This window comes from Sturnus vulgaris, chromosome 18 (genome assembly GCF_052056855.1).
Source record: "Sturnus vulgaris isolate bStuVul1 chromosome 18, bStuVul1.hap1, whole genome shotgun sequence".
Classification (NCBI taxonomy): Eukaryota; Metazoa; Chordata; class Aves; order Passeriformes; family Sturnidae; genus Sturnus; species Sturnus vulgaris.
The window spans coordinates 4,374,970-4,398,994 of NC_142260.1; the positions used below are offsets into that span (position 1 = coordinate 4,374,970).

General features: G+C 47.9%; 1 protein-coding gene across 4 annotated transcripts; it reads right to left on the reverse strand.

Annotated features, from left to right (window-relative positions):
• Nucleotides 1-29: 29 nt before the first annotated feature.
• DISP2 (dispatched RND transporter family member 2) lies at nt 30-19,469 on the reverse strand. Of its 4 annotated transcripts, none has more exons than XR_015807455.1 (9): nt 19,390-19,469; nt 11,807-12,253; nt 9,443-9,472; nt 7,503-7,626; nt 6,629-6,744; nt 6,245-6,363; nt 5,242-5,339; nt 919-4,398; nt 30-826 (listed from the first exon to the last, which is right to left on the reverse strand). XR_015807455.1 is itself a non-coding variant. In XM_088175330.1 (8 exons), the coding sequence occupies exons 1-8, from the start codon at nt 19,467-19,469 to the stop codon at nt 979-981; spliced, it is 4,434 nt and encodes a 1,477-aa protein (XP_088031456.1). In that variant the 3' UTR covers nt 30-978. The 4 variants fall into 4 exon arrangements, 2 of the variants coding, with proteins under 2 accessions (XP_088031456.1, XP_088031457.1); XR_015807456.1 differs by having other exon boundaries at nt 30-851; XM_088175330.1 differs by having other exon boundaries at nt 30-4,398.
• Between the last annotated feature and the right edge of the window lie 4,556 nt (nt 19,470-24,025).

Genomic DNA, 24,025 nt, shown 5'->3' on the forward strand with positions numbered 1-24,025 from the left:
CTGTCGGTGAAAATGAAACATCACACAGATTTTAGGAAAGGTTATAAGCATTTATTGTTTATCAACTTGTAGAGAGAATGTTTTATTTGTCAACAAACAAGGGCAAATAAATGTTTGTTTTCTTGTTCGTTTCTGGTAGAGGGGGGAAAGCTCTAAAATTCAAGATTCACCAGATTTGTGAATTTTAAAAAGTTACATGTTTGAGGGGAATGCCTTGAGTGGAAACACACTGTAAAGAGGACCAACAAGGCACCTGAGTCTGGGGGGAACGAGGACTCTTTTCTCAAGGGGGAAATTCACACTGAATATCTTTGGCAGTATTAGAATTTCTTCGGATAAAACAAACTGAAGTTATTACTGGAAATAGATTTGGGCTGGATTCTGCAGCCTCTTCCATGGTCAGGAAGAGGTTATGTCAACTCAGAAGTCTTGACAGGACATTCTATAATATCTGAATTATTTTGATGGGGTCTGTGGATCTGGGATTTGCATAAAGTAGAAAATGAAATACATTATTTTTTTACTATTCACAATACACTTCACTTGATACCTAGATTTTCAGTAGTTCAGTTTTGATTTTTTTTGTAATTTTTTTTTTTTTAAACATAAGCTCTCTTTCTCTGTCATTAAATACCTGGGGAGCTTCACCTCATTATTTCTCTCAAGCAAACAAAACCTAATCACCTTGTAGGAAATGACAAACCAGGTTTACTTGGTAAGTCCTGTGGACAGCTGTGAACATGGCACCAGACACTGGAAGTCAAAGGGCTTGTAGTCCATCACGATGGCTCTCACGTCCTCTCACTGGCATCACATCTGCTGATTCCTGTGAAAACACACGTTTTGCACAGCTGAAATACTAAGAAATAGTCTCAGTCTCAGCTCTAGGAGAGGTGGGAGGAAAAAATTGATATTTACAGCTCTAAGGACATTCAGGCTTCCCATTTCCCTAGCAGCAGCTTTGCTTCCTGCAAGGTCTCAGCTGTTGTAACCGGAACTTTGTGCACTGGATCGTTTGATCCAAACATCAGGCATGTCTGGCTGGCTGTTGGGCAGCACAACCGGCCCTTCGTTCCCCAATCCAAACCGATTTTTCCATGAAGAGCTGTTCTGCTGCGATGCAGCTGGAGAGACATCAAAGACAGTCTCCCTCAGGTCCAGCCGCAGGGTATCTCTCTTCCCGTTCAGGTAACCTCGCTCGGCGTTCCCGTAGGAGTCAGACAGCTCTAAGGCATCGGGACAGGAGCTGGCTGACTCAGCGAGCTTCAGGCCTTGCTCAAAATCGCTGATGGACGTCTCACTGGAGATGTTGAGCATATCGAAAGAGCTGCCAAGAGAACAAAGGCATCTGTGAATTTTGTAGATGTCAGCAGCAGGGAGGGGGCTGTGGTCTGAGGTATAATCTGACTGCTGCTGGGCAGTGTCACTGGAGCACTGGGATTTATTGAGCTGCCCTTCTTCTTTCATGCCAGCCGGCTGGATGTGGTCCAGCCCAGACCCATCCCATGCTTTCAGACCATACTTTCGACAGCGACAATCTCGGCAGAGTCTTTCCCTGTGAATTTCTGTTTCTGAGGTGCTGTGCTTGTAAGGAGAGGAAGTTTGCAAGGCAGGACACTGGCACAGGCTGACCTGCTGGTCTCCGAGGGTGTCCTGCAGACTCTCTCTCTCTCTTTCCAGGGAGGGGTGCGCTCCCACTCGAGGGCATCTGTTGTCTTCAACTTGTATGTCTTCAGAGAGCACAGAGGGCCGGTTGGACAGCTTGCTTGTGGAAGTGCTGTTGTCAAAACTGTCGCTGAGTTTCCTGGACAAGGGTTGGAGCTCGTATTGCTCGTTTGCAGTGTTGGACTCCTGGACCTTCCGCAACCGGTTTTGCTTCTCGCTGCCCCCACAGGCAAAGTTTCCGTTCGGCCCCGAGTCATCTGAGTAATCTTTCATGGTGTGGGCACAAGGCCAAAGGATCTGCCCGCAATTCTTCTCTGGACCAAAGAAGCAGCAGAGCGACTGGAAGAAGAGGCTGGCAAACCCACAGCTGATGCAATTGATCATCATGATGAATATCCCCAGCTTCCTGTACGCCAGGACCGTGGCGGGCAACATAATGACCCCTGCAGAGAAGAGAGCAGAAGCTGCCATGGCGGTGGCACAGCTCATCTGCTTCAGGGAAAAGGCCACTCGGCTCAGGCGGTCAGAGTGGGGGCACAGGTGATAGGAGATGCAGTAGTTGACAGTGAAGTCGACAGAGAGACCTACTGCAGCTGAAATGAAGAGAGACTCCACTGCATTGAGCTGCCACTCCAAGAGGACCAAAAGGCCAATGGTTACCAGGACGGTACCTGCAATGGCAGTAACGGAGAAAATGCTAAGGAGAACATTCCAGGTTGTAAGCAGCAGCACCACGAAGGAAATGGCTATGGAGAGCCCCATGACCACCATGGTTTCTGTGCTGAGACAGTGCTGGAGGTTGTACAGCTCTAGTTTACTGGTAAACCATCCATTCTGAAGCCCCACGGGGGCAGTTTCCATTTCCTCTGTTATCCAGAGGCTGATTTCATCATAGAATTGTTTGGCTCTGCTGTAGTTGAAGGTATAGTAATAAATAGTTTGAAACTGCAGCACTAAGGCAGCGACATTTCCCTCCCCATCAAACCTGAGGCCCAGATCGTATGTTTCTGCCCCTTCCCTGCCCTCTTCCAAGAGCATAATTTTGATGCAGTGCAGGAAGACTTCACTTTTGTAAGGGAAGGAGAACTGGTTACAGCAAAGGTTGAAGCTGTGGTCTCGCTGAGAGCACTGGCGACTGTCCATCCACCTGAGGAACTCCTCCATGAAGCACACAGTAGATTTCTGTTCTGCATCAGGGTAATAGAAAGTTTTGTTCTTCACTTTTTGGCAGAATTCGAGGAGCCACTTCTGGGCACTGGGGTTTTGAATGGTGAAGGTAGTGTCTGTCACTAGGGTGCCATTGCTTTTTGGATTGAAATGGTCCCCATTGTCCACAGGCAGGATGCCCCAGACTATGGTGACAGGCATACGCTGCCCTTCTCCATGCTCCAGCCTCTCAAACATGAACTGGTGGCAGTACTCGGAATCGTACCTCTCGAAGGGGTGGCTCAGCCTGAACACTTGGACAGATGATGTCTCCAGAGTTGGGAGTTTGAGTTTGGGATTGGAACAGGAAATGTAGGCACCTCCTATGGCTAAGGCAGCAAACCAGCAGATCCAGATGTACCGAAACTTGATGACCCCACAAGGCAGAAGCTTTTCAAAGAGCAGCTTGGAGGTTTCAGACAGTGTGTTCTGGAGAGCCCGGAGGACATAATGGACAGAGAGAGCGACTCTCTTGTGGCTGCTGTTGTTCCAGTAGGCTTCTGGCTTGTAAACGCAGGTGGTTGCGATGTAGCGCTCGTACAGCACGGCCGAAGAGGGCAGCCAGGTCATCATGAAAACCAGGTTCACCAGCACCGAGGTGCCCATGTAGACAGCAAAGCAGCGGATGGCTGTGATGTTGCTGATGTAGCTGGCATAGAAGGCAGCACCAGTCGTGAAGCAGGAGGCCAGCATGAGATAGGCAAAATGGTGCATGGTTTGACTCACCCACTGAGCGAGCCCAGCGGAAGGGTTCTGGCTCTTGCTGAGGTTCCACAGGTCGAAGAAGACGAAAGTGTGGTTGGCACAAATGCTGCTGAGAATGATGACTGCTGTCAGGTTTACAAAAGGGAAATAGGTGAATCTGAAGGCCACCTTGTACAAGAAGTAGGAGATCATCAAAGAACTGACAGCAGCGAGCAGGACCATCAAGGTAATAAACACTGAGCGTAAATAAAAAGAAATGCTTAGAAAAATAGCTAATATTGCCAGGACTGGATACTTAGTATCCAGTAAAAGATAGTGCTGGAATAGTTTCTGTTTAAGGCCCAGGTCCATTCCAGTGATAGACGTGTAGTTATCAAACAGATCCCAGGTTTCAAGGTTGTCTAAGTAGATCCCCATCATAGATGCACCTTTTCTTGTAGGCAGGAAAAGCAGGCTGTATTTGAGAGAGGGCACTTGGTACTCCATCGTCTGGGGACTGAGAAAGTCCCTGTCAACCAAGAAGTGAAGCAGCTGGTAGATGGCATTGAAGCGGGTACATTTTTCTGGGACTTGGGCACACTGAGAGTGTTTCTGTCTGACAGCCTCGGGGCCTATGCAGGATGGAGTGAGGACACCTCGGTGGTAGTCTGGAGCACAGGCACGGAGCAGGGCCAGGGTGTGGGAGATGTCTCCTTGGGTTATCTCTAGACACGAAGACCTGTTGTACAGGACAGCAATGTAGTTCCCCAGGGACCAGCTCGGGCAGCATTCGTTGGCTTCAGTGCGCTGGCAGAGGTCTCTAAAATGCACGTGTGAGCGTATCTGAAAAACATGAGGGGGCATCAGGTCAGACCCTCTCTTGCAGCCCCAGTGTTCCTTACTCGCTGCAGTAATCCTCTCCTCTCCTCTCCTCTCCTCTCCTCTCCTCTCCTCTCCTCTCCTCTCCTCTCCTCTCCTCTCCTCTCCTCTCCTCTCCTCTCCTCTCCTCTCCTCTCCTCTCCTCTCCTCTCCTCTCCTCTCCTCTCCTCTCCTCTCCTCTCCTCTCCTCTCCTCTCCTCTCCTCTCCTCTCCTCTCCTCTCCTCTCCTCTCCTCTCCTCTCCTCTCCTCTCCTCTCCTCTCCTCTCCTCTCCTCTCCTCTCCTCTCCTTCTCCCCTTTCCTCAACGTGTACACCCAACCCTGGCCATCCTCCCAGTGACAAATCCCAAACATCAAAGCTATGGAAAGCTGCTAGCCTTTTGCAAAAATTAAACCCAGTCTATTACTTATATCTTATAACTGCTGACTTGAAAATTTGGCTCCTATGGCAAATGCAGCTCATCCAATTAAACTTCTCACTTGTAAAACTTGCCACCAGTCTCCAAGCTGGTAGCTCCATTTCCATAATTATGTTCTGCTGCCAAAAATCCTCAGCAGCTTCTGATGGACACCTTTGGCTTCTGGACCAGTTCCTGTTCAGTCTCCATTTATTCTTGTTTAAATTGCCACTGGCAGGTGGGATCATCCCTATATTGCCAAATAGGTGAAATGTTTTGGATTCCTCCAGGTGAAACCTGATGCGTAGCTTACATTGTTTTTTATCTGGCATCCTCTCAGCAAGACATCAAAGACTGCAGCAGACAGAAAAGAGACAGCCTGTACATGTGTTCTTCCTGCCATCACTGACCTTGTCTTGTTCCATTTGACACATAGACTGAATTGCTTGCAAGTTCCATAAGCTCCCAGCAGTTGTGGACATAAATACCAGCTGGGAATAGCTCTTTTCTGTAATAAATAATAAGGAAAAAAATCGTAAAAGGGTTAAGTAATGAAGATGAATCAGCCAGGCTGTTTGGAGTAGACTCTCTCTTCACAGAAAAAATAAATATATATATCTCTGTCCACAGGACTACTCTGGAGGGCTCCCTGGAGGGAAGCAGGTCACAAGACAGTAGTGAGCATGTGCCTTGTGTGACCTCATCCCTGTCCCTTGGAATTGGTCAGCTGCATGAGGGCATTTTCAAAATCAAATGTCAGTTTGCCCTTAGTGAGTGCTAGCATCTGATTCTGCATCCCTGGAACAAGAGAGGAGCTCGAGCTCAGCCAAAAACCCCCAAGGACCCGTGGGTTGGTGTGTCACTTGTTTCAGAGGTGGATAGAAGGCAGGGAAGGGAATAAAAGTATCTGCATGCTGTTCCTCTTCTTTCTACTTACTAGTGCCTATTTGGGGACAAATTCGGGGGGTGTTGGAGTTTTCTGTTTTTCTCTCCAGATTTTACTGTCATTTACATTTTTCAAGAAGAAAAGAAGGAACAGAGAGGGAGCATTCAAGGGAGAGGGAGCAGACAGCAAGCGGGGCATATGCTGTTTTTTCAGAGTATTCACTTTTGATATGGGTAGATGGTGAAAACAGTCCTTTAAGGTGTGCTTTCACGGTATATTTCTAAAGGGAAAACAAGAAGTGTGGTAAAGAGTTAAGGAGGAGAAACAACTCTTCAGAATTTCTGAACCAGCCTTTTCTGACCACTGAGGTGTGAAGTGCTGGGAGGGCACTGTCAGAGCTCTCACTGGTGGAATTGTACACACTGCTTGCTTAGAGCAATTTCAGAGTATTCCCTGTGTCCTGAACTCTGACAGTTCTGCCAACTGAGCTCCGTCAGTATTTCCCGCCCCATCAATATTTCAGTCACCTGGGGGACCACAGAAGAATCCATCTGCTCCATAGATGGTTTCCACCATTCTCCGTGTCCTCGCTGCTTGTTCTCCCTGAGCAGCCTTCTGTCCTCTGCCAATGCCAAGGTCATCATAGCTAGCAAGAGGGCAGATTATTGTTAATAACTATTATTATTAACAAGAGAGCATCTGGCTGGGAGTTACATTCACTGACAAGGCTCTGGAGCCACACACAGCAGCAGGCAGCCCAAACCCATTGCAGACACACAGACTTCAGACTCTCCAATGCCTCAGTTGCTTTTTAGCATTGGATGTATGGAATTCACAGATATTTTGGAATATTGAATATGTGACTTTACAACCAACATGTTCCTCAAACCCCCCAAACCAAGCTCAAATACCTTTTCTTCTTGGCATAGGGAGAAAGGGAAAGGGTCTTCTTGTAGCCTGTATGGCTCTCAATATTCCTCCACACAATGAGCTTCCTGCCAATGTCAGTGTCCCGTGGCTCAAAACCCTGCAAGGGAAGGGACTTTGTCACAGCTCCATTTCAGCTCAGCTGTCCTTAGGCCTCCTCCAACACATGGAAACTGTATGAGACTGTTACTGCATCTTGGATGGATACACAAATTGAACTTTCCCTGCAAAACTGCATCCCAGAGATAAGGAAAAAGTATGAACCTTTTCCCTTTCCCTTTCCCTTCCCCTAAATTTATCTCTCCCTGATCTTGTAAGAATTTCTCCTATTCAAATGTAGTAGTCTCTTACAGAAATGACATTAATTTTCCTTTTTTGTATTTTTATTTCTCCTAGTGTATTCTTATTTTCTCAAGATTCCTCCATGAACCAGAGGCAGGGATGATTTTAGGAATGTGGTGTTCCACATGGAAAACATTCCATGTGCATAGTGCTTAGAACAAGGCATGCTCTCCAAATCAAAAGCCTCATGAACAGACTGCAGGAGCCAAATCCAGCTCCTCTATCCAGTCTGTGCCAAGCCTAGCTATTCACTGTGGGCAATCCCAGCCTTCCAGCCTTGGAAAGGGAGCAAAGGGAGCAATCCCAGTTTGTGTTGGCAGTGTGTCCACACTGGAGTGAAGGCAGTGGTGGGAGGGCACAGCACAGCTGAGGGATGACCTGGTGGCTGCCAGTGGCATGGGCTGTGTTCTTGTGTGTTGGGACTGGCACGTTCTGCTCATCTGGGAGGGATGATATCACTGGTTGGGTGTGGACTTTCCTTATCTTCCTACTGATACCTCAACTGTAGGGACTTACCATGAGGGGTTCTGAAAAGTCAGGCAGGTCCCCAACCAGCAGCCCAGCCACGGTGCAGATCGCTGCCACCACGGAGCACAGCACCAGCACAGCCAGAGGCCACTCTGCAATCAGCTGTGAGTAGCTGCAGTCAACAGGAGGAGAAAAAATGCAGCTGGTAAGATGCTTCTGCTCTCAGCACAAAACCTGCTGCTGAGCCAATGAGGTGTGAGTAACAGGAAGGGAAAAATCAAGGCCTCTGCTTTGTGCAGTTATTTATTGTGAAGCTTGGAGCCTCTAGTGCAGCTATTAATGAACATATTACACCTCTAACTGGATATTTGTAGGCAGCTCTAATTAACTCGGGTAATTACATTTTGCCTCTCTGCATTTTCCAGCTTTTTCAGTCAGAAATAATAAAAACCAGACTCTTGTGTCCTCGAGCAAAATGAAGCTTTAAACATTTAAGTTCAAAGATTGCGTTTAGAAAGAGCCTCTCTTAATTTCCTCTGCATTGTGAAATGTCAGCTGGTGGCTGCAACAGTTTAGGCTGCAGATTTCCAAACTGCACCCTGAGAAATCTTTGGGTTTATTCTGAAGAGTCGCTGTCATTGGTCTAGATTTGTGTATTTAGACACTGCTCTAAATTCATATGTATCCACTAGAATACATACAATTTTAATGATGGATCACAACATTTTGATGACATCAAAACCCTTCCAGGGAAGCAGCTGACTCTGGCCGAAGTATTTGCCAGTTACTTTTGTTCTTAAAGAGCTGGTGTAACATTTTCTGTCCAAGTCTTGTTTTGCCTTTGGGACAAACTGTCTCCCATATAGGATGATCTATGAAAGTTACTCTCCCACGTTTTTTACCAGTGCAGGTTTTACTGTTTCAAGATTTTTGTCTTCCTCAGAAAGACATCAGTTGAGATATAAGACAGCAGAATGGGTTCCTGCTCTGGTTTGGCAGGTTAGTTCTTTTGTGTTCTGATGTATTTCCGAAATATAAGAAATTCTTTGTTCCAAAATAGTTGACAAGTATTTATGTAGGGAAGTGTAATGTTTTTGAACTTTATTTGAGACAGAGTATTTCTCCTTGCCTGCTCTTTTTCCCCTTTTGCCTGGGACTCCACTGCAGCTATTTCATCATGAGAAGTCATCTCAAGCACTTCAAATACCTTTTCACATGACTTTTGACTTTTTTTTTTAATTGTGGCTCTTTTTTTTCAATTTACAATTGCCTTATCAAGTTTGTTTTCATAAGTCTTTACTATGAAAATGAACAAAACTGCTCTTTACTCATTACAGTACCTAATTTCTGAAGGCTGTTTTGGGTATTTCCATGTCCAATTACCAGAAAAAAAAGAACAAAAAACCAAAAATCAGCTGCAGTTGCTGATGATGGAAGGTGCTTATCCAAACCATCCAAAAGCAATAGTTTACAAAAGTCAGATTTTAAACAGAAGTAGAAAGCAATAAAATTATTTTAATTTTGATAAATGTATTCAAAATTTTCTGTCTTTTGAAAAGATGAGTTTATTTCATGGATGGGCTCTTTTCCTTATTGCTTCTCTGATAGGACAAACTGGATTAATCTTACATATATATATATATATATATATATACATACACACACACACACAGAGACGTACAATTATTATATATATAGTATAATTTATATATTTTTATATATAAAGCTACTGTATGAGTTGGAGCCAGGCACCTGCCCAAGAACAACTAATGAGACAGTGTTACTATTCATTAATGCAGGTTAAATTGATCTCACAAGCAAATGGAGATTTTTCCAAGGAGTGGGAAGCCCCAGGAGCGCTGACCTCGCCTCTGGAGCCGGGCCTGCTGGGATGTCAGCAGCAGTAACACTCTGCTTCTCCCAATAGCAGGACAGGAGAGCACTGATCACAGGGTACAAGGACAGGAAGCTTTTGCTGTTAAACATACCTTTTTGGCATCCTGAAAGCTTTGTCATGTCTGTAGACAGAAAGGAAAAAATATGTGTTCATTTATTATTTTCCTGGGAAGCCCAATGCTGGGCTGATCCCTGAGCAGGTTAACCCTTGCAGGGCTGTAAGCACCAAGGTGAGCCAGTGCTGACACAGTTCTGTCACTGTGTGAATTCGTATAATGAAGAATAGAGCCTTTTCCTCTCCCATTTTAACCAAACAGGACGGGAAGCCATGTAGTCACTCCTCATTTTGCCCCTCTCAGAAAACCCTGCAGAGAGTACTGGACATTGGCAATGCATCTCCTATAGAAATCCCACTGAAGATCTCATCCATTAAAATCTATCTGGTTTAAGTGCTTTTCCTGCATTTCTTAAAGTGTTTCTTAACAAAAGCAAACCTTTTTATCAAATCTCGTGAGTTGGGCTGGCAACAACTGTAGATAGTTTTTATTTCCTGTTTAGTTCAGTGAGGATTTTCCTAACAAGATGAGTCTCATTTGTTTCCTGGGTCCCTGCAAAGACAGTGTCTTTTCAGGCTGTAAGAGCAGAAAGCCAGTGGATCTGCTAAAAATATTTGATCTGGATTTTCTTCACAGAGGAGCATTTGTCACTCCTACTTGAAAGGCTCTGAGGGGGAAATAAAGAAGCCTTCCCCAGGGGATTCAAAGTTTGTTAATGAATCCCTGAGGACAAGCCTTCCACCGGCATTCTTTCAAAGAAGCTGCTTCTTGGTGGGTCAGATATCTACAGAACCTTTTGTTCTGCTCTCTTTCTCTGCACTGAAATGTCCCCTTGAAACGTGCCCCAGTCTGGCACGGCCTTGGCTTTGTCACAGCTTCCAGAGAACGGCTCCCACCTCCTTCCACAGCTGTGCCAAGCTCAGCTCAGCCTCCCTCCTCCCTCCTCCTCAGTGCTCCCTCCTCCTCCCGCCCTCCTACACTCCTGCTTAAAGTGGGAGAAGGTCCTGCTGCACTCCAATATCTGTGTTGGACAGATGGCCCCCGCTCCATGCAGCAGCCAACTGGGGACCTTGAGGCAGCTCATCATTCCTAGCCTTGTTATGAGTGGGAGAAATGCAAAAGCAGTGGAGGAGAGCTCCCCACGGCAGAGTCACTCCGGGTGGCTCATGTAAAAAATGATTCTGTGTTTTGCTTGTCATGCTAATGCTCTGTAGATTCTGGACAGAGAAGAGCCTCCCCAGATTATCAAAGTAAGGTCTCTCTCCAGCAGTACACTGCCCATCCTGTGCTAATTCCCTCACAATAGCTCTTCAAGCAGATTTACTTGGATTAAAAACCTCATTCTGACATTATTATGTTATCACTTTTCTGACTGCTGGTGCTGCACACTCTGCCAGGGATTTACAATCCAGCTGTGCTTCCTGCTTAAATAACCTGTTACAGAGGACGTGGTTGGCAATTTTGCTGATAGCATATGAGTGAAAAAGGATCCAGGGGAAGGATCCAGAAAAATGATTCAGAAAAAGGACCCAGGCTCCTTTGACTGCAGTTCCTGTACACAAGCACAAACACAAGCAAATTAAATCCAGTGTAAATGGCTGGAAAATGAGACTCTAAAGGGCTTTTGTGCCTAACACTACGATGCTGTACACAGACAAGAAAGTAATCCTATGGCATCTTTTATCAGGATTCAGTGGCTGCAGCTACAGCAGTAAAGGGATCATGATCTCTTGTGCCAAGAGTGGACTCTAAAAGGCACCCTCAAGAGGAAGGATTGATGCTGGCTGGAAGGAGCAGAGGCTCAGTAGCTCAGGTTGTTGTTACTCAGGCACTGCACACAAATGGATTCTGTCATGGACAACAAAGAATTCATACACTGGTTGCTGCCCAACCTGGAAAGCCGAATAATGTTCCCCTCTTTTGTATCTCTCACTGCTCAGCTGTAGCCAGCTCTTACCCTCTGCTGCCACTCCCTTCCAGCACTGGACGGAGCTTCTGAGGGGGCAGGAAAAGAATGAACTCTGTTCCCATCACTGAGAACTCTGCCAAGATAAAGTACTGCAGCTGGGTAGCTTGGAGTGCAAAGGGAGAAAATACAAAGGTAAAGGAAGATGGAAATATTCACAGCTGCATGACCTAGGAGTGACTGAGTCACCTTGGCTTTAGCCAGCCATTCCCTTGAGAAGGAAATCCCACCTCTCCTTGGCATGGGAATGGCAACTCTCTGTACATCCACACAGAGGTAGAGAGCAAACTGGATCCTTCTGTGTGTTTTGGAGCAGCTGCTGCCCCGAGCTGAGGAGCAGACCCATGTTTCATCCATCCCAGCTCAGACCCTGCTCATCCCTCGCACTTCCCCCCACCAAGTCTGGAAGATGCTCTTTTGAGCCACCCTCTTACCTGACTGTGACTACGTGGTGTTGCACCGGCCGCCGCTGCCCGGGGGACCACTGCTTCCAGGGCTCTTCTGAGGCCTCGTGCTGGGAAACTGGCACAAGATCACCACTGGAAAGGTGGGAACACAGCACGGGCCTCTCGCCATGCCCAGGGAGCGAGGGCAGGCCGTAGCTGCCTCGAGACTCCTCCTGGTTGCAGGGGTAATATGGGTGGTGCTGCTGTGAGTCCTGTGAGCTTGATGGCACCTGGCCATTGGACTGGGTGGAGACTGGCCCAAGCGTGTGGCTGGAGGAGGGCAAGTTGTCTTCCCCCAGCCCAGGGGAAGCAGGAATGGGGCAGTGATGGACTGGGCAGATCTTTTCCCAGGAAGTGCCACTGTAACTGAGCTCGGCGTTCCCGATCTCTGGCATGGCAAGGCAGGTCTGGCAAGGTCCTGCATTTTGTTTTTCCCTATGAGAGAAATGAAGGGAAAGATAAAACAGGAGAGGTTGAAAGGCTGCACTGGGGAGTTGTATCCTAAGAACTGGAGATGCTCACAGAACCTCCCACATAATACAAATGTCAGACCTCACCCACTGTATCTTGTACCAGCAGTCAGCCTAAGGGCTGAACTGGATTATGCTTTTTATAAAGACATCCATGACTCATTCAGGAATCTCAAGTGATGGAGAATTCTGTAATCCATCCTTTGTGTGTGTTGCTCCCAAAATTGGGTAATATCCTACCCAAAAATTCTCCAGAATATTTCAGTGGGCGGGGGTGGGTCCTAACTCAGGACCCAGAGAAATTACAGAGGCCTGGACAAACAGAAACCAAAGGAATCTGCATGTGAAGAAGTCACTCAATTATCTGCACTCCTTGGGAGGATTAATTAGTGTGATTGCTCTGCAGGAGGACTGGCACTGCTCCATGTTGGGTCAGCAGGAGAGTGAGTCATCCCTGGCACTGACACAGCTGAGCAGTGAACCTGAGGGCTGTGACATCTAAAAGGGCCTTCAGCCTCCAGCCTGGCACATCCCTTAATAGCTCCCATGTCCTGCATGCTCCACTGGGCTCTTCAGGAACTTTTTAGACACACACCTCCCAAAGATACCAGCAACAAATTTTATTGGTCTTACCTTGTAGGAAGGGGATGGACTGGGATCTCTATAGATCCTTTGAAACTTGACTGTTCTCCAGCTGCTGAATTTACTTAGACAAAACATTTGCAGACTCCAAGTAATGAGGTGTCTGCAGGATACACTTTCTTCTCTCCAAGGAATTTAAAACATTATTTCATTCCTATAGTTCTTGATTTATGGAGCCTGAGAGGTTTTGCTAGCTTGGAGAAAGTTTGAATAATACTTTGAGGGACTGCTTAGTCTGTGTGACACCAAAAACCTCTTCACACACAATAGACTGACCCCAAAAATGCTTTAGGAGTTGCTGTCCCGTGAGATGCAAACACCAGCAGTTTCTGGCCCTTGTTCAGAGCACGTGCCATGGTCTCTTACAGCTGAATTATGTGTCTTGCTGCAGTGCCTGGCATCCAGGATTAAAAAGGACACACAGTTCAGGCCAGCCAGAATCACAAAGTGTCTCAAGTCATCAAAGAATTATGAGTGTTGGAGCAAGACTGCAGTGAGATGAACTTTAGCCTGAGGTACCTGGTGTGATGTGTGAAAAAATAAAGGTAAAAACTTGGGGAAAGGATGTTTTTTATATTTTGTAGAGTCCCTCTCATTTATTTTTCTCACAGACATGGAAAAAGGGCAGAATTTTAGTGATTACACGCCTCTGGAATTGCACCCAGAGTTAACTGGCATGAGATGATCAAAGACAAAAGAATGTGGAGAATACTATTAGCTCAGTATTGCTTGAAAATTGCTATTTTTTCCAGAAAGCAGGACATACTGGCCTTGGCAGTCTGTGCTGTGTACTTTCCAGCATCAGCTGAGTTTATCAACACTGATAAACTATATTTCACGATTGTAAAAATGGGCTTATTTAATTAAAATCATGACAACAGTCATGTTTGTGGTAGCAGTTACACTGGTGCTGATGTGGACACTCATGGCACAGGCATCACACTTAGCTTCACTTGCACACTGCACCAGTTCAGGGACCAGTAACAGAGAAATCTTGACTGGTTAAGCTCCATCCAATGCTACATTTAGTTTCTAAGCCTAAAGAAAGCTGCAGCAGTTACATAGATAGCACATTCCTGAGTTCCTGACTTCAGAAGCCATAACTGATGTGCAAATGCAAAGGAGCTGGAAAAAAGTCAGTGTCTGTGCGGAAGCAGGTGCCAGAAAACCAGCAGACAGGTGTGTGCACGCACCTTATCTCACCTCAGTGAGATAAGGCTGAGATAAGGTTGTCCCCAGCAGTTCCACTGCTCATTTTCCTCTGAGCTGCATGGCAAGGTACTGGTAAGACTTGAGCTGGTTCAATGCAGCAATAGGGAGAGCAGCTGGCAAAGCAGAAGCTCCTGAACTGTGACATTGATATCCCAGTCACCCACAGAACTTGTCAAATAACATCAACAATAGGCTTGAAGTACTTGCTGTCCTGTCCCAGGTGGATTAGTGACAGGATTACCTGGCCTTTCAAGCGTGTGATTTGTGTTAGAGCTCTGTGTAAAGGTAGTTCACAACAGGAGACTCCACACTTGTCATATATGAGATTACAAATGCAGTGCCAGCAAAGCTGCTCAGGAGATGCAATCTGAGCTCTTGTCTGGCTTCTTACAGCCTCATCAGAGCTGTCTCTGCACGGGGAGGGATTCAGGTGCAGCACTGGGCAGGAGCGCTGCAGACAGGCCAGGGAAAGATTAGGGTCTGTGGCAGTCAACACATAAAATTACATCTCTAATTAGTCATCGCACTTGTCTACTAATTATAGGGGCAACCTGATGGGAGGATGCTAAACCATCACATCCCCTACAGTGCTGGTGAGCTGCAGGAGCAGAGGTTGTTTGGGACAGCTGGCCTGGAGGGTGCCTTAAGCCACGGTCTCAAGCTTGATGTGTAAAATCATCCCGCTCCTCCCATGTGTCCAGTGACTTGTTTGCGGTTTGTGGTTTTGTACTGCAGGGGATTTTCATCAGAGAGCTGAAGTCATGGTAGTGTTATGCTTTTACAAGATCTAGACCTTTTCTGACTCCCTTTTTGTTGCCTCTAAGTTACTCCTTTTCTTTGACCTTGATTCCATTGTTTTCTCCAGTTTTTGCACACTTTAAATAGTTGATGCTCTCCTACAGTGCATAATAATTCATGAAGACACTACTGCACTAACACCTTGTGTTTTGGTGTTCTGATCTTTTTTTTTTTCCAAAGGAAAAGCAAAATTCTTATCCTTTTAAACTACTATATCTGCACAGTAATCCGGGACCAGAGGCTTTTCATCACTTAACTAGCCTGTCTGCCTCATCTGAGGGTGAGTATGTGACACTGGACAGAACAAATACACTTTGAACATGGTCAGGGAGAGGCAGGAGACCCTGCAATGAAAAATTCTTTCTTCACAAACCCCTGGACTACAAAACCTCCCAGTGGGGAAAGCAGATGCCAAACTCTTGGATATCGCAGATTGCCTCTGGGTTTTCTGCACATACGTTGCTAACGTTGAGTCTAATATTTCACATGAAATCACACTCTCCTTGTTTACCATCTTTGCTGTGAAATGCTGTCAAGTTCTGCTGTTCCTCCGTGTGTCATTTCCTAACTCAATCCCTGGCTGCTCAGTGACTTCAGATTCTGGAATAACTTTGGCAAGTTTGGATCATTCACTCGTGACTTCTCTCAATTATCTTTTTCAGACTAAACAATTACAGCTCTGTCAATCACCCTCCGGATATGAGTTCCCTTATGTTCATCCCTCTCCAACTCCATGATGATGTGACCTTGGCTATCCACAATCTCCAGGGAAACCTGGAGCTTGCAAATAATGATCAGTTCGGATAATCACTGCTGGCAGCTCAGCAGAGTTCAAGTCTCCACTTGCTGCTCCTCCAATTAGCTGTAGTGCTGGTGAGCTTAACCTTTGGTCTGCTGAGGTCTGCACCAGACATGCAGGCTGCTCCTCCTTTGCCTGAAACCATGTCGCTTTTACTTTTCTGGGCCCTCAGGACCCTGAACTATACTAGAAAAATGTTTCTGGGGATTTCTGATGTCTGTTTGCTGTCAGGCATGAGGAGAAGAGGGCAGAGCACCACACTGGACTCTGCTTGCCACGGTGACACTGACAAAGACTTTTATTTTTGACATTCACTCCCACTCTGGGCTGTGTCAGATATTTGATATCTTTGGGATTAAATGGGCAGAAATGGTGTCTCGGCTGCAGAAAAGCCTTCAGAGGCAGCTGACAGCCTCCGTTTTCTTTTCCAGGCCCAGCTGGATGCAACCAGAGAGATGCTGGGAAATGAGAAAAGAAGGCATGTAAGGGAACGGATGGACTAGGGTTAACTGCTCCTGTTACCCACAGCAGTGAACTGTGTTGTTCTCGCTGTTTGCTTCCCCATCTCTTGCCCTGAGATGTCTAGACAGAATAATAATCCAATTTATGGACTTGCCCGAGTGCAGCAGTGCTTCTCTGAGACAAGTACCAGGGCACAAACACCCTACTTTGGGTGTGGGACCCAGCAAAAGGACTGGAGCTTGTTCCCACAAGGAAGAGGAAAGAGAGGGTCAGGATTTCTAAGGAGACAGCTTTCTGCCATTCCTGGTCTGCAGGGATGTGGAGCAGTGGTGGGATACAGGGTCTGTGGCAGGAGCCAAGGGCTGTATGCTGTCAGTCCATGCCCCTGGCAGGGATTATCTCCCTCTTCCAGAGACCAGCATCCTTCTGCCCCACAGAGAATGGCTGCAGGACCTGGCTTTAGGCTCTACCAGTTCACTCAGCCCCAGCAGGGTGGTTTACTGGAAACATGCCTTGTTGGCTTCTTGCTCCCAGCACATTCCCCTCAGGATGGTGTCATTCTGCAGCACATAGAGCCGAGCTGGGATGAAGGAAGCTTTGCAGGCAGGGAAATCGTAGCATACGGTCACCTTCCTTTTCCTAAGCCCCTCCAGTTTTTGGCACTCCCTGGTCTTGCTATCCCCCTCAAGCCGTGCAGCAGGAGAGCACATGTTGTTCTGAGAGGGTAATGGGCCAAAAATATTCAGCCTTTTGCAGGAATGGCTCTTTTCTCTGTCTTCCTAATTCCACCCTCGTCCCCAAACCCATTGCAATAAGCACTGCTTTTTTTTTTCTTTTTTTTTAATAGATCATTTCCCCCTTTGCATACTAAAGAGAGGATCAAGAAAGAAGCACTTTGCATATGAAAGATGGGAAACACCTACCGAGTGAATGGAGCTGTCTGATGCCTGACTCAAACTACAACTTCTCCTGTTGCCAGAGGAATCTCAAGGGGGAGTAAAAACAAGGAGAAAAATGGCAGAAGTCTGTACCTTGCCTACAACCAGAGTCCTTTTTGATCAAGAACCTTTACTCAATTAGACATTAAGTGCCACAAAATTTCATTCATTAAAAAAGAAACTAGTTTGATTCTCTTTGCCCTTTTTTTTCTTCCTCTAGCAAAGTTTTGTTTGCATATCAGCTGTACAAGTGTTCCCAAATGAAAAAGAAATATGAATTCTTTCTGGATTAAATCCATGTGCTATAGGTCAGCTTCCATCTAGACTAATAGCTTTTTCCTGGAGAGCTGTAAATGACTTTTTAAGAATGTGCTTTTATAATGGAATTTAAATTTCTCTTTGAACATGCCACCAGCAAAACTGCAGTGGAGCTCTTGAGAAGAAGAGCTTTTTTCCTTGTGTTTTCTAAGGAGATAAGAATGCCCTTTCCCTGGGAGTAGGCAAGGGTTCATTGCCTTTCACTGTCACCTCGTTATCTAGCTCCCTGTCTCCCTGACAGGGAGAGACAGGCACTCCTGAGCAATCCATCTCCTCCTTTGGCTGCGGCAAATCCTCGTGCACTGAACAATTCCTGCAGAGTTCTTTTGTTTTGCTTTTTCACTCTAGCAGCAGGATCGTGCATACCCTTGAGAAGACCTACAGTCTTTTTGTTAGTGAGACTCCTGAGTATGTTAAATCATCATGAAAAATTAATGAGACTGCAAAACTCTGCTTCCCACGTAGTCTGCCAGGAAAAGTTTAGTTTTATAATCCTTTTCATTGACTCGTGCAAACAGCCTTACCTTTACGGCAGGCAGCTGCTGCTGCTGCCGTGGGTACAGGTGTGTGTGCTGGGATAGAGCCAGACACGGAGGGCTTGAGGTTCCCACCCAGCCTTCAGTGCCAGAACAGCTCTGTCTGCACTGGGAAAATCCTGTTTGCTAAGCCTCGTTTTGAAAAAAAAAAAAAAAAGGAGTGAAATTGAAAGGGACAGGAAAATAAAATTCCCATCTTGCTGTCCCAGGCTGAAAGAGGCCAGGAGGAAGGTGGTGTTTTCTGATATCTGTGTTTTTCTTCTGATGAGGTGAGCATTAATGATGAAGAGCCTTGACTAGGGCAGAGGAGACCTGGAGACCACAGAGCTAAGACTGAGTGAGCAGCATGGGTGACGTTCCAAATACCCCTGTCTGGTGGCTTAACTCTCTGTAACTTCTTGCAGGCTGCAGTGTTCAAGACCTGTCTGAACGGCCAAGGAGTACTCAGACAAGCAAAGAAAATGGCTCCAGTGACAGCTCGGCCCCCATTGAATGCACGAGGTCTAAACCAGTGCTGGACTATGTGAGAGTCGCTGAAGACTGAGACCCACAGTCACGGCAGCCTCTGCCCGAGGACATCAGAGCTGTCTGATGAGCAGTGAGTGCCCTGTCAGTGCCCCCGGGCGGGTGGGGCTCTCTCAGCGTGAATATCCTGTACCAGACAGAAATGGAACCCTTGGGCTTTCAGAAAGGATTTGTGTGCTGCTGACCTCGGAGCGTGCTCTGGTCAAGCAGAATCTGAAGAGCTTAGGTCTGTTGCCCTAGTCTAACAAATGCCAATGTGCTTACGAATATGGGATGGCTCCTTGCCCATGATTATGGTCTTGATGTTTCCAGAAAATACTGATGATTGTGGCTGCTAACCTGGCTTGAGACACCAGGTAAGGGAGCATATGGCATACGGGGATGAGGGATGTGGGGGTTCATGGAGGAGATGTTTGGACTGAAACCCATGTTTGCCCACAGCTGAGTGCAATAAGGCTCTGTCTGAAACACGCTGAGCTTCCCAACAATAGCTCTCCCGTTGCTGCAGAAGGGAGAGCACACCATGTTGCAGGATTGAAACCTGCCCAGGAGGCCAAACCAAGAAGCACCCCCGGCACGACCGGCTCTGCATGGTGTTCCTGGCCTCAGGGCAGGAGCAACCAGGACCCCAGTTGGGCAGCGCACATCGCCAGAGCCCGAATCGCGAGTGGGCAGCTGGGCAGGCAGGGACGGACTCTGCACCCCGGTGGGAGGACGGGACACACCTCGGCGGGACTGGGAGTTCTGGTCCCAGAAAAACCCGGTGACACCGACCACTTCCACACACAGAGCCGAGGGTGGCGGCAGGGCAGCTGTTCCCACTCGCCAAGGCACCAGCTTCGCGCCCCTGTCCCGATCCCGCAGCTCCTACCTGGGCGAGGCGGGGTCGCGACCGCGGCGCGTCCCCTCGGGCCGCGGCTCCCGGGGCGGCGGGGAGGGCGCGGCCTCCATGGCCGGCGGCGGCGGGCGCTGTCCGTGCCCGCGGTGCTGAACGCTCCGGAGCGGCGGCGGCGGCGGGAGTGCCCTGGCTCTGCCCGGCTCGGCTCGGCGCGGCGCGGCTCTGCCCGATTCGGCGCCGCCCAGTACGACCGGACCGACTCGGCTCGGCTCGGCTCGGCTCGGCTCGGCTCGGCTCGGCTCGGCTCGGCTCGGCTCGGCTCGGCTCGGCACGGCGCGGCTCAGCTCGGCTCTGCCCGGCTGGGCTCTGCGCGGCTCGACGCAGCGCTTGCGCGGCCGCGGAGGCGGAGGCGGGCCCGGCGCGGGGGCGCAGCCGCCGGCACCAGGAGAGGTGCGGGGGGAACTGTGAGCCCTGGGGCCAGCCTGGCTGTCGGGGATGGGACTGAGCGTGTGGGTGCGGGACAGGAGCTCCGGGCACCGGGCATCCTTTGGGTGACAAGTCCCTCATCCCCGCAGCTGTGCTCCTGCTTGGCCCGGGCTGGGAATGCTCCCAGAAGCGCTCCTGGCCCTGTGTGGCAGGTGCAGGGCAGCGTTTTGGATTGTTGGCTTTTAGAAGCATTAAATAGGTAAATGATTTTTTGGAATGGATGGTAGGTTTCAAACAGAGCATGGAGCTCTGAAAGCATGGAGAATACAGGGAGATCAGGCATGTCCACCTCCTTACAGGATCCTTTGGTCCCTATCTATCCATACCATGGCATTGCTCTGAGCTGGATGGTAGCCACATCTGTCTCCTTTTGCATGGGGATAGCTTCCCACAGAGCTGGTAGAAAGTGGCTGCTCCTTTTGTAGCTGCTCTCATGCTAGTGACCATGCCAATGGCTTGTGTAGGAAGGGCTTGGGGCTTTCTCATGGCTGTGTGTATCGCCATGGGAATGACAGCGACCTTCTCTGCCTTATCATCCTTTGTGTGGCTGCGAGGATGGCTGTGATCGTCTCCTTCCTCGTGGCCATGTCTGTGGACCTCACAGTAGCAGTGACCTTCTTTCTCATGAGGGTGGCATCCTTTTTGCTTCACACATACATAACAGCTGAAGCAAAAAGGGAAAGTATTAGAGCGGAGAGTATCCTATAACTCCCACTAATCCTCTAGCTGCTTAGAGTAAGCCCTTCCTGCCTTAATGACTTAAATGCCCGAGGCAGTTTAAAGAACAAAAAGCTTTTCCTAATGCCAGGGTGGTTGCCTGTCCCCCACCTAAGGCTGACACCTCTCCAAACCCAGCAGGAGGGAGTTTTGAGGACAGGCTGCAAGCAGCACTGCTGGCCCAGCGTGGTGCTCTCTGCTGGGCTAGGCCACAGGGGACCAGCCTGCTGTTCTCAGCCTTCGCCACAGAAATGTCACTTGCCTGGTAGGATCAGATCCACTGCGAGGAGCGGCTCCATAGCAGGTGTGGCCCAGCAGGAAAGACAAACCTGGTATCTGCTGAAAAGATTGGCTAGCATTAATGTGGTAACAAGGACATGGGTGATATTTAATTTTCATTCTTCCTGATGCTAAATAATTATTCTTGCAACAGTAATGATAATAATAGAGCCATGGGAGCTGCAAGGATGGTGGGAATCCGCTGGATTACAAATATCCCACTGCTTCTGACAGACAGGCACATCTTACAGCTTTAGTTTGGCTCAGCCCGAGGTGTGAACTCCTTGTCTGGTGAGTGGGGGTGATCACGCTTCCTCACTCCCACAGCTTGGCAGGTTTCCTCTGTACTGCTGCAAGGTATTCAACACATGGATTAATTATTTTTCGTTGCCCTTAGCCAGGGGCTACAGCAGGGCTTGTGCTCCCAGCTGGCTGCAAAGCACTGCCCTAGGCAGGCAGCATCCCTCTTGGGGCTGCTGCTGCACGGCCAGGGCTGGGAGGGACCGGGAATCCAGGAGTCCCTTACTTCAAAACCTGCTTGGCTCTTGCCCCTGCAGTGCAGCAGAAGAGGAGCTGCCTCTCCCATCAGCTGGAAGCTGATACTCTCCTTAATGCATTGTGTCATTTGGAATATTGCCACTCTGTGACCTCCCTGTGCTTGGCCAGTTTGGGACTGGTGGGGCAGATCTCAGTCTCATTCTAGGGGAGGCGTGCTGATTCCAAGATTTCCTCTCCTTACAGAAACAACCTAAGGGTGAGCAGGAAGGACAAGTAAATGGGGTTCCCAAACTGTTTTAGGAACATAAATGCTTCCCACAAGACAATTCCATCAAGATGAGAACATCCTTCATCCAGAGGAACTCTTTCTTTCACAGTGCCTGGCAAACCACAATGAGTGAGTCAGCAGGATGGAGGCCAAGTGATCCAGAGCAGTCTCTTTGGATTGGGATGCATCCCTGCCTGTCTTTCTGCAGGCAATGCTACCCTGCATCTCAGGAAAACCATGTTCAAAGCTGACAGCTTGCAGTGGTGACACCACCACGATGTTTTGCACAGTGCAAAAACACTCATGTCATGAGTTTCATGGACACCCAAGCCCTTGAAGTCATGTGGCCAAAGCAAGGCTGGGGATCATTGTGCAGCTGCCTTGTATTGCAGCAGACTGCTGGTTTCCAGGCAATGTGCAATGGCTTATGGATCTGCAGCCAGCTTATGAACCCTGGTTTGTCACTGCTCACTGGAGCAATGAAAAAGCCAGGGTATTTCTGCTGCTCGAAGCCAGTGACAGTGTGCCAGACACCTTCCGTGCTGGAAGGGTACAGTAGCAGTCCTGGCTGCTCCCACTGCATAAACCACCCATTGTCTCGGCCACTGGAATTGCTGCCTTAGCCAGAGAGCAGCTCTCTGCAGGGGCAGGGCTGCATTAACCAACTGAGCCCCAGTCATGTCACTGTGCAGAGCCAATTTTACATGTGAATGTAGCTGCCCACCTTCTGAAACTTCAGGAGAGGCTAATTTACAGATATAAAGTGCTTCAGTCATGGTTTCAGTGCCAGGACCTGAGTCAGAGCTGTTTGTCTGAACATTTACATTTTACACCAGAGCCATTGGTGCTGCGTGCCTGAACAGAAAGGCCCAGATGGGTGCTGGCTCTCCTCTACACAGCCATTTTGATTTGCTGCTGTCCCAGCAGCACGGTACAGGCAATGTCATTGTGCACAGAAGAACATGTGTCTTTGCAGGTGTTTGCACTCCACCTTTTTCCTCATTCCTACTGGTCCATGATGGCCTTTTTCTGGTTCGTAAGTGCAGCAAAAGTTTGAGTTTTTAGGAGTATAACTATCTAAAAGAATAAGATTTAGCACCTATTTGTTCAGTGCCATTTGTGATCACTCTGTACTGGGGTGGGCTTGGAGAAACCATCACCTTCCAAAATTTGTGCAATTGCCTGTGTTGATAAGAAGCATCCTCACCAGTACACACCATTTCAAGGCATGAGGTTGAAAGAGGCTCGGGAATCAGGCTCACAGGCCATTTTTGATCATCACTCATTATTTCTGCCCAGGGTGTGTGCTGGAGCACAGCCCACACACCACACAGAAAGGAGAGATCCATGCAGGGCCCTTCTCTCTTTCTCAGGCTTCTGCAAGGCTCCTGCAGTGCTGGAAACCTCTGAATAGCTGTTGACCCAATACCAGGGCTGAGAAGGTTGCAAGCATATGGCAGTTGTGTTTCTGGGCACCAGTACATTGCAAACTGAAGCAAATAAGAGATGTGCTGAATTTGCAGTGTGTTTGAAGGGGCAGGAGGCCCATGGAGACCCAATTCCACCTTGTCTTGGCAGGGGAAGTCTCACTGTAGCAATATTGTCCCATTTTCCCGGGTGCTGTGTGCTGGGAGCGCAGCCACATTCACTCTGAAGCTGCCCATATGTTCACACCATTTCCAAGTGTGACTGACAGTGAGCCAGTTCCCTCCGAGCATCCTGAGATATCCCAGACTAATTCATCCCTTGCACATAAATACTCTTCCTATGAGGATTTGGAACATAAATTCTCAGCCTGGAGAAGGCCAGAGAAAGCTCTGGGATATGTGACACACCTTTACTAGCCGTGCCTGTAACAATACATTCACAGCCTAACAACGTCCCAATGGCACCAGTGCCAGCGAGTCAGTGTCATCCAGAGATGCCCATTGACATTTTGGAGAAGAAAATGGCCAAAATGGCTCATTTGAGGAGGATCAGAGCCTTGGGGGGGATGAAAACCAGTTCTTTTGGCTCAAGAGCAGATACATGAGTGGAGTGGAAAGCTTATACTTCTCATATTGTTGAAATGTTTCTGCTTTTTTTTTTTTTTTTTTTTTTTGCTTAGTAACTGAGCTTCAGAAATGCTCAAAGTATTTCATCTGGTGTTTCCAGAAAAAGACATCTTTAAGTGTTTGTTCCAAACCTTTCTCATCAAAAGGTTTCAATAACAAAAGGGCAAAGAAAGAGTGTTTTTAATCAATTCCTTCTGAAGGTACTGAAGGAAACAAAATATTTCAGGGAGAAAGGAAATGGAACTTTTCCTTTTTACAAACCCAATTCTAAGCCATGTATTGTAGCCCACCTTAGTCCCATGTGTTTGGACAGCACAGCGTCCCCAGGCCTGAGCAACACCTCAGCCTTGCTGCAGAGATCAAGTCA

Coding starts and splice junctions, on each gene's coding strand:
- DISP2 (XM_088175330.1), bottom strand. CDS start 19,469: ATGGAGGCCGCGCCCTCCCCGCCGCCCCGGGAGCCGCGGCCCGAGGGG. Junction 12,254..19,389: donor CGCGACCCCGCCTCGCCCAG/GTAGGAGCTGCG, acceptor TTTCTCTCATAG/GGAAAAACAAAATGCAGGAC. Junction 7,627..9,442: donor GCTTTCAGGATGCCAAAAAG/GTATGTTTAACA, acceptor TGTTGACTGCAG/CTACTCACAGCTGATTGCAG.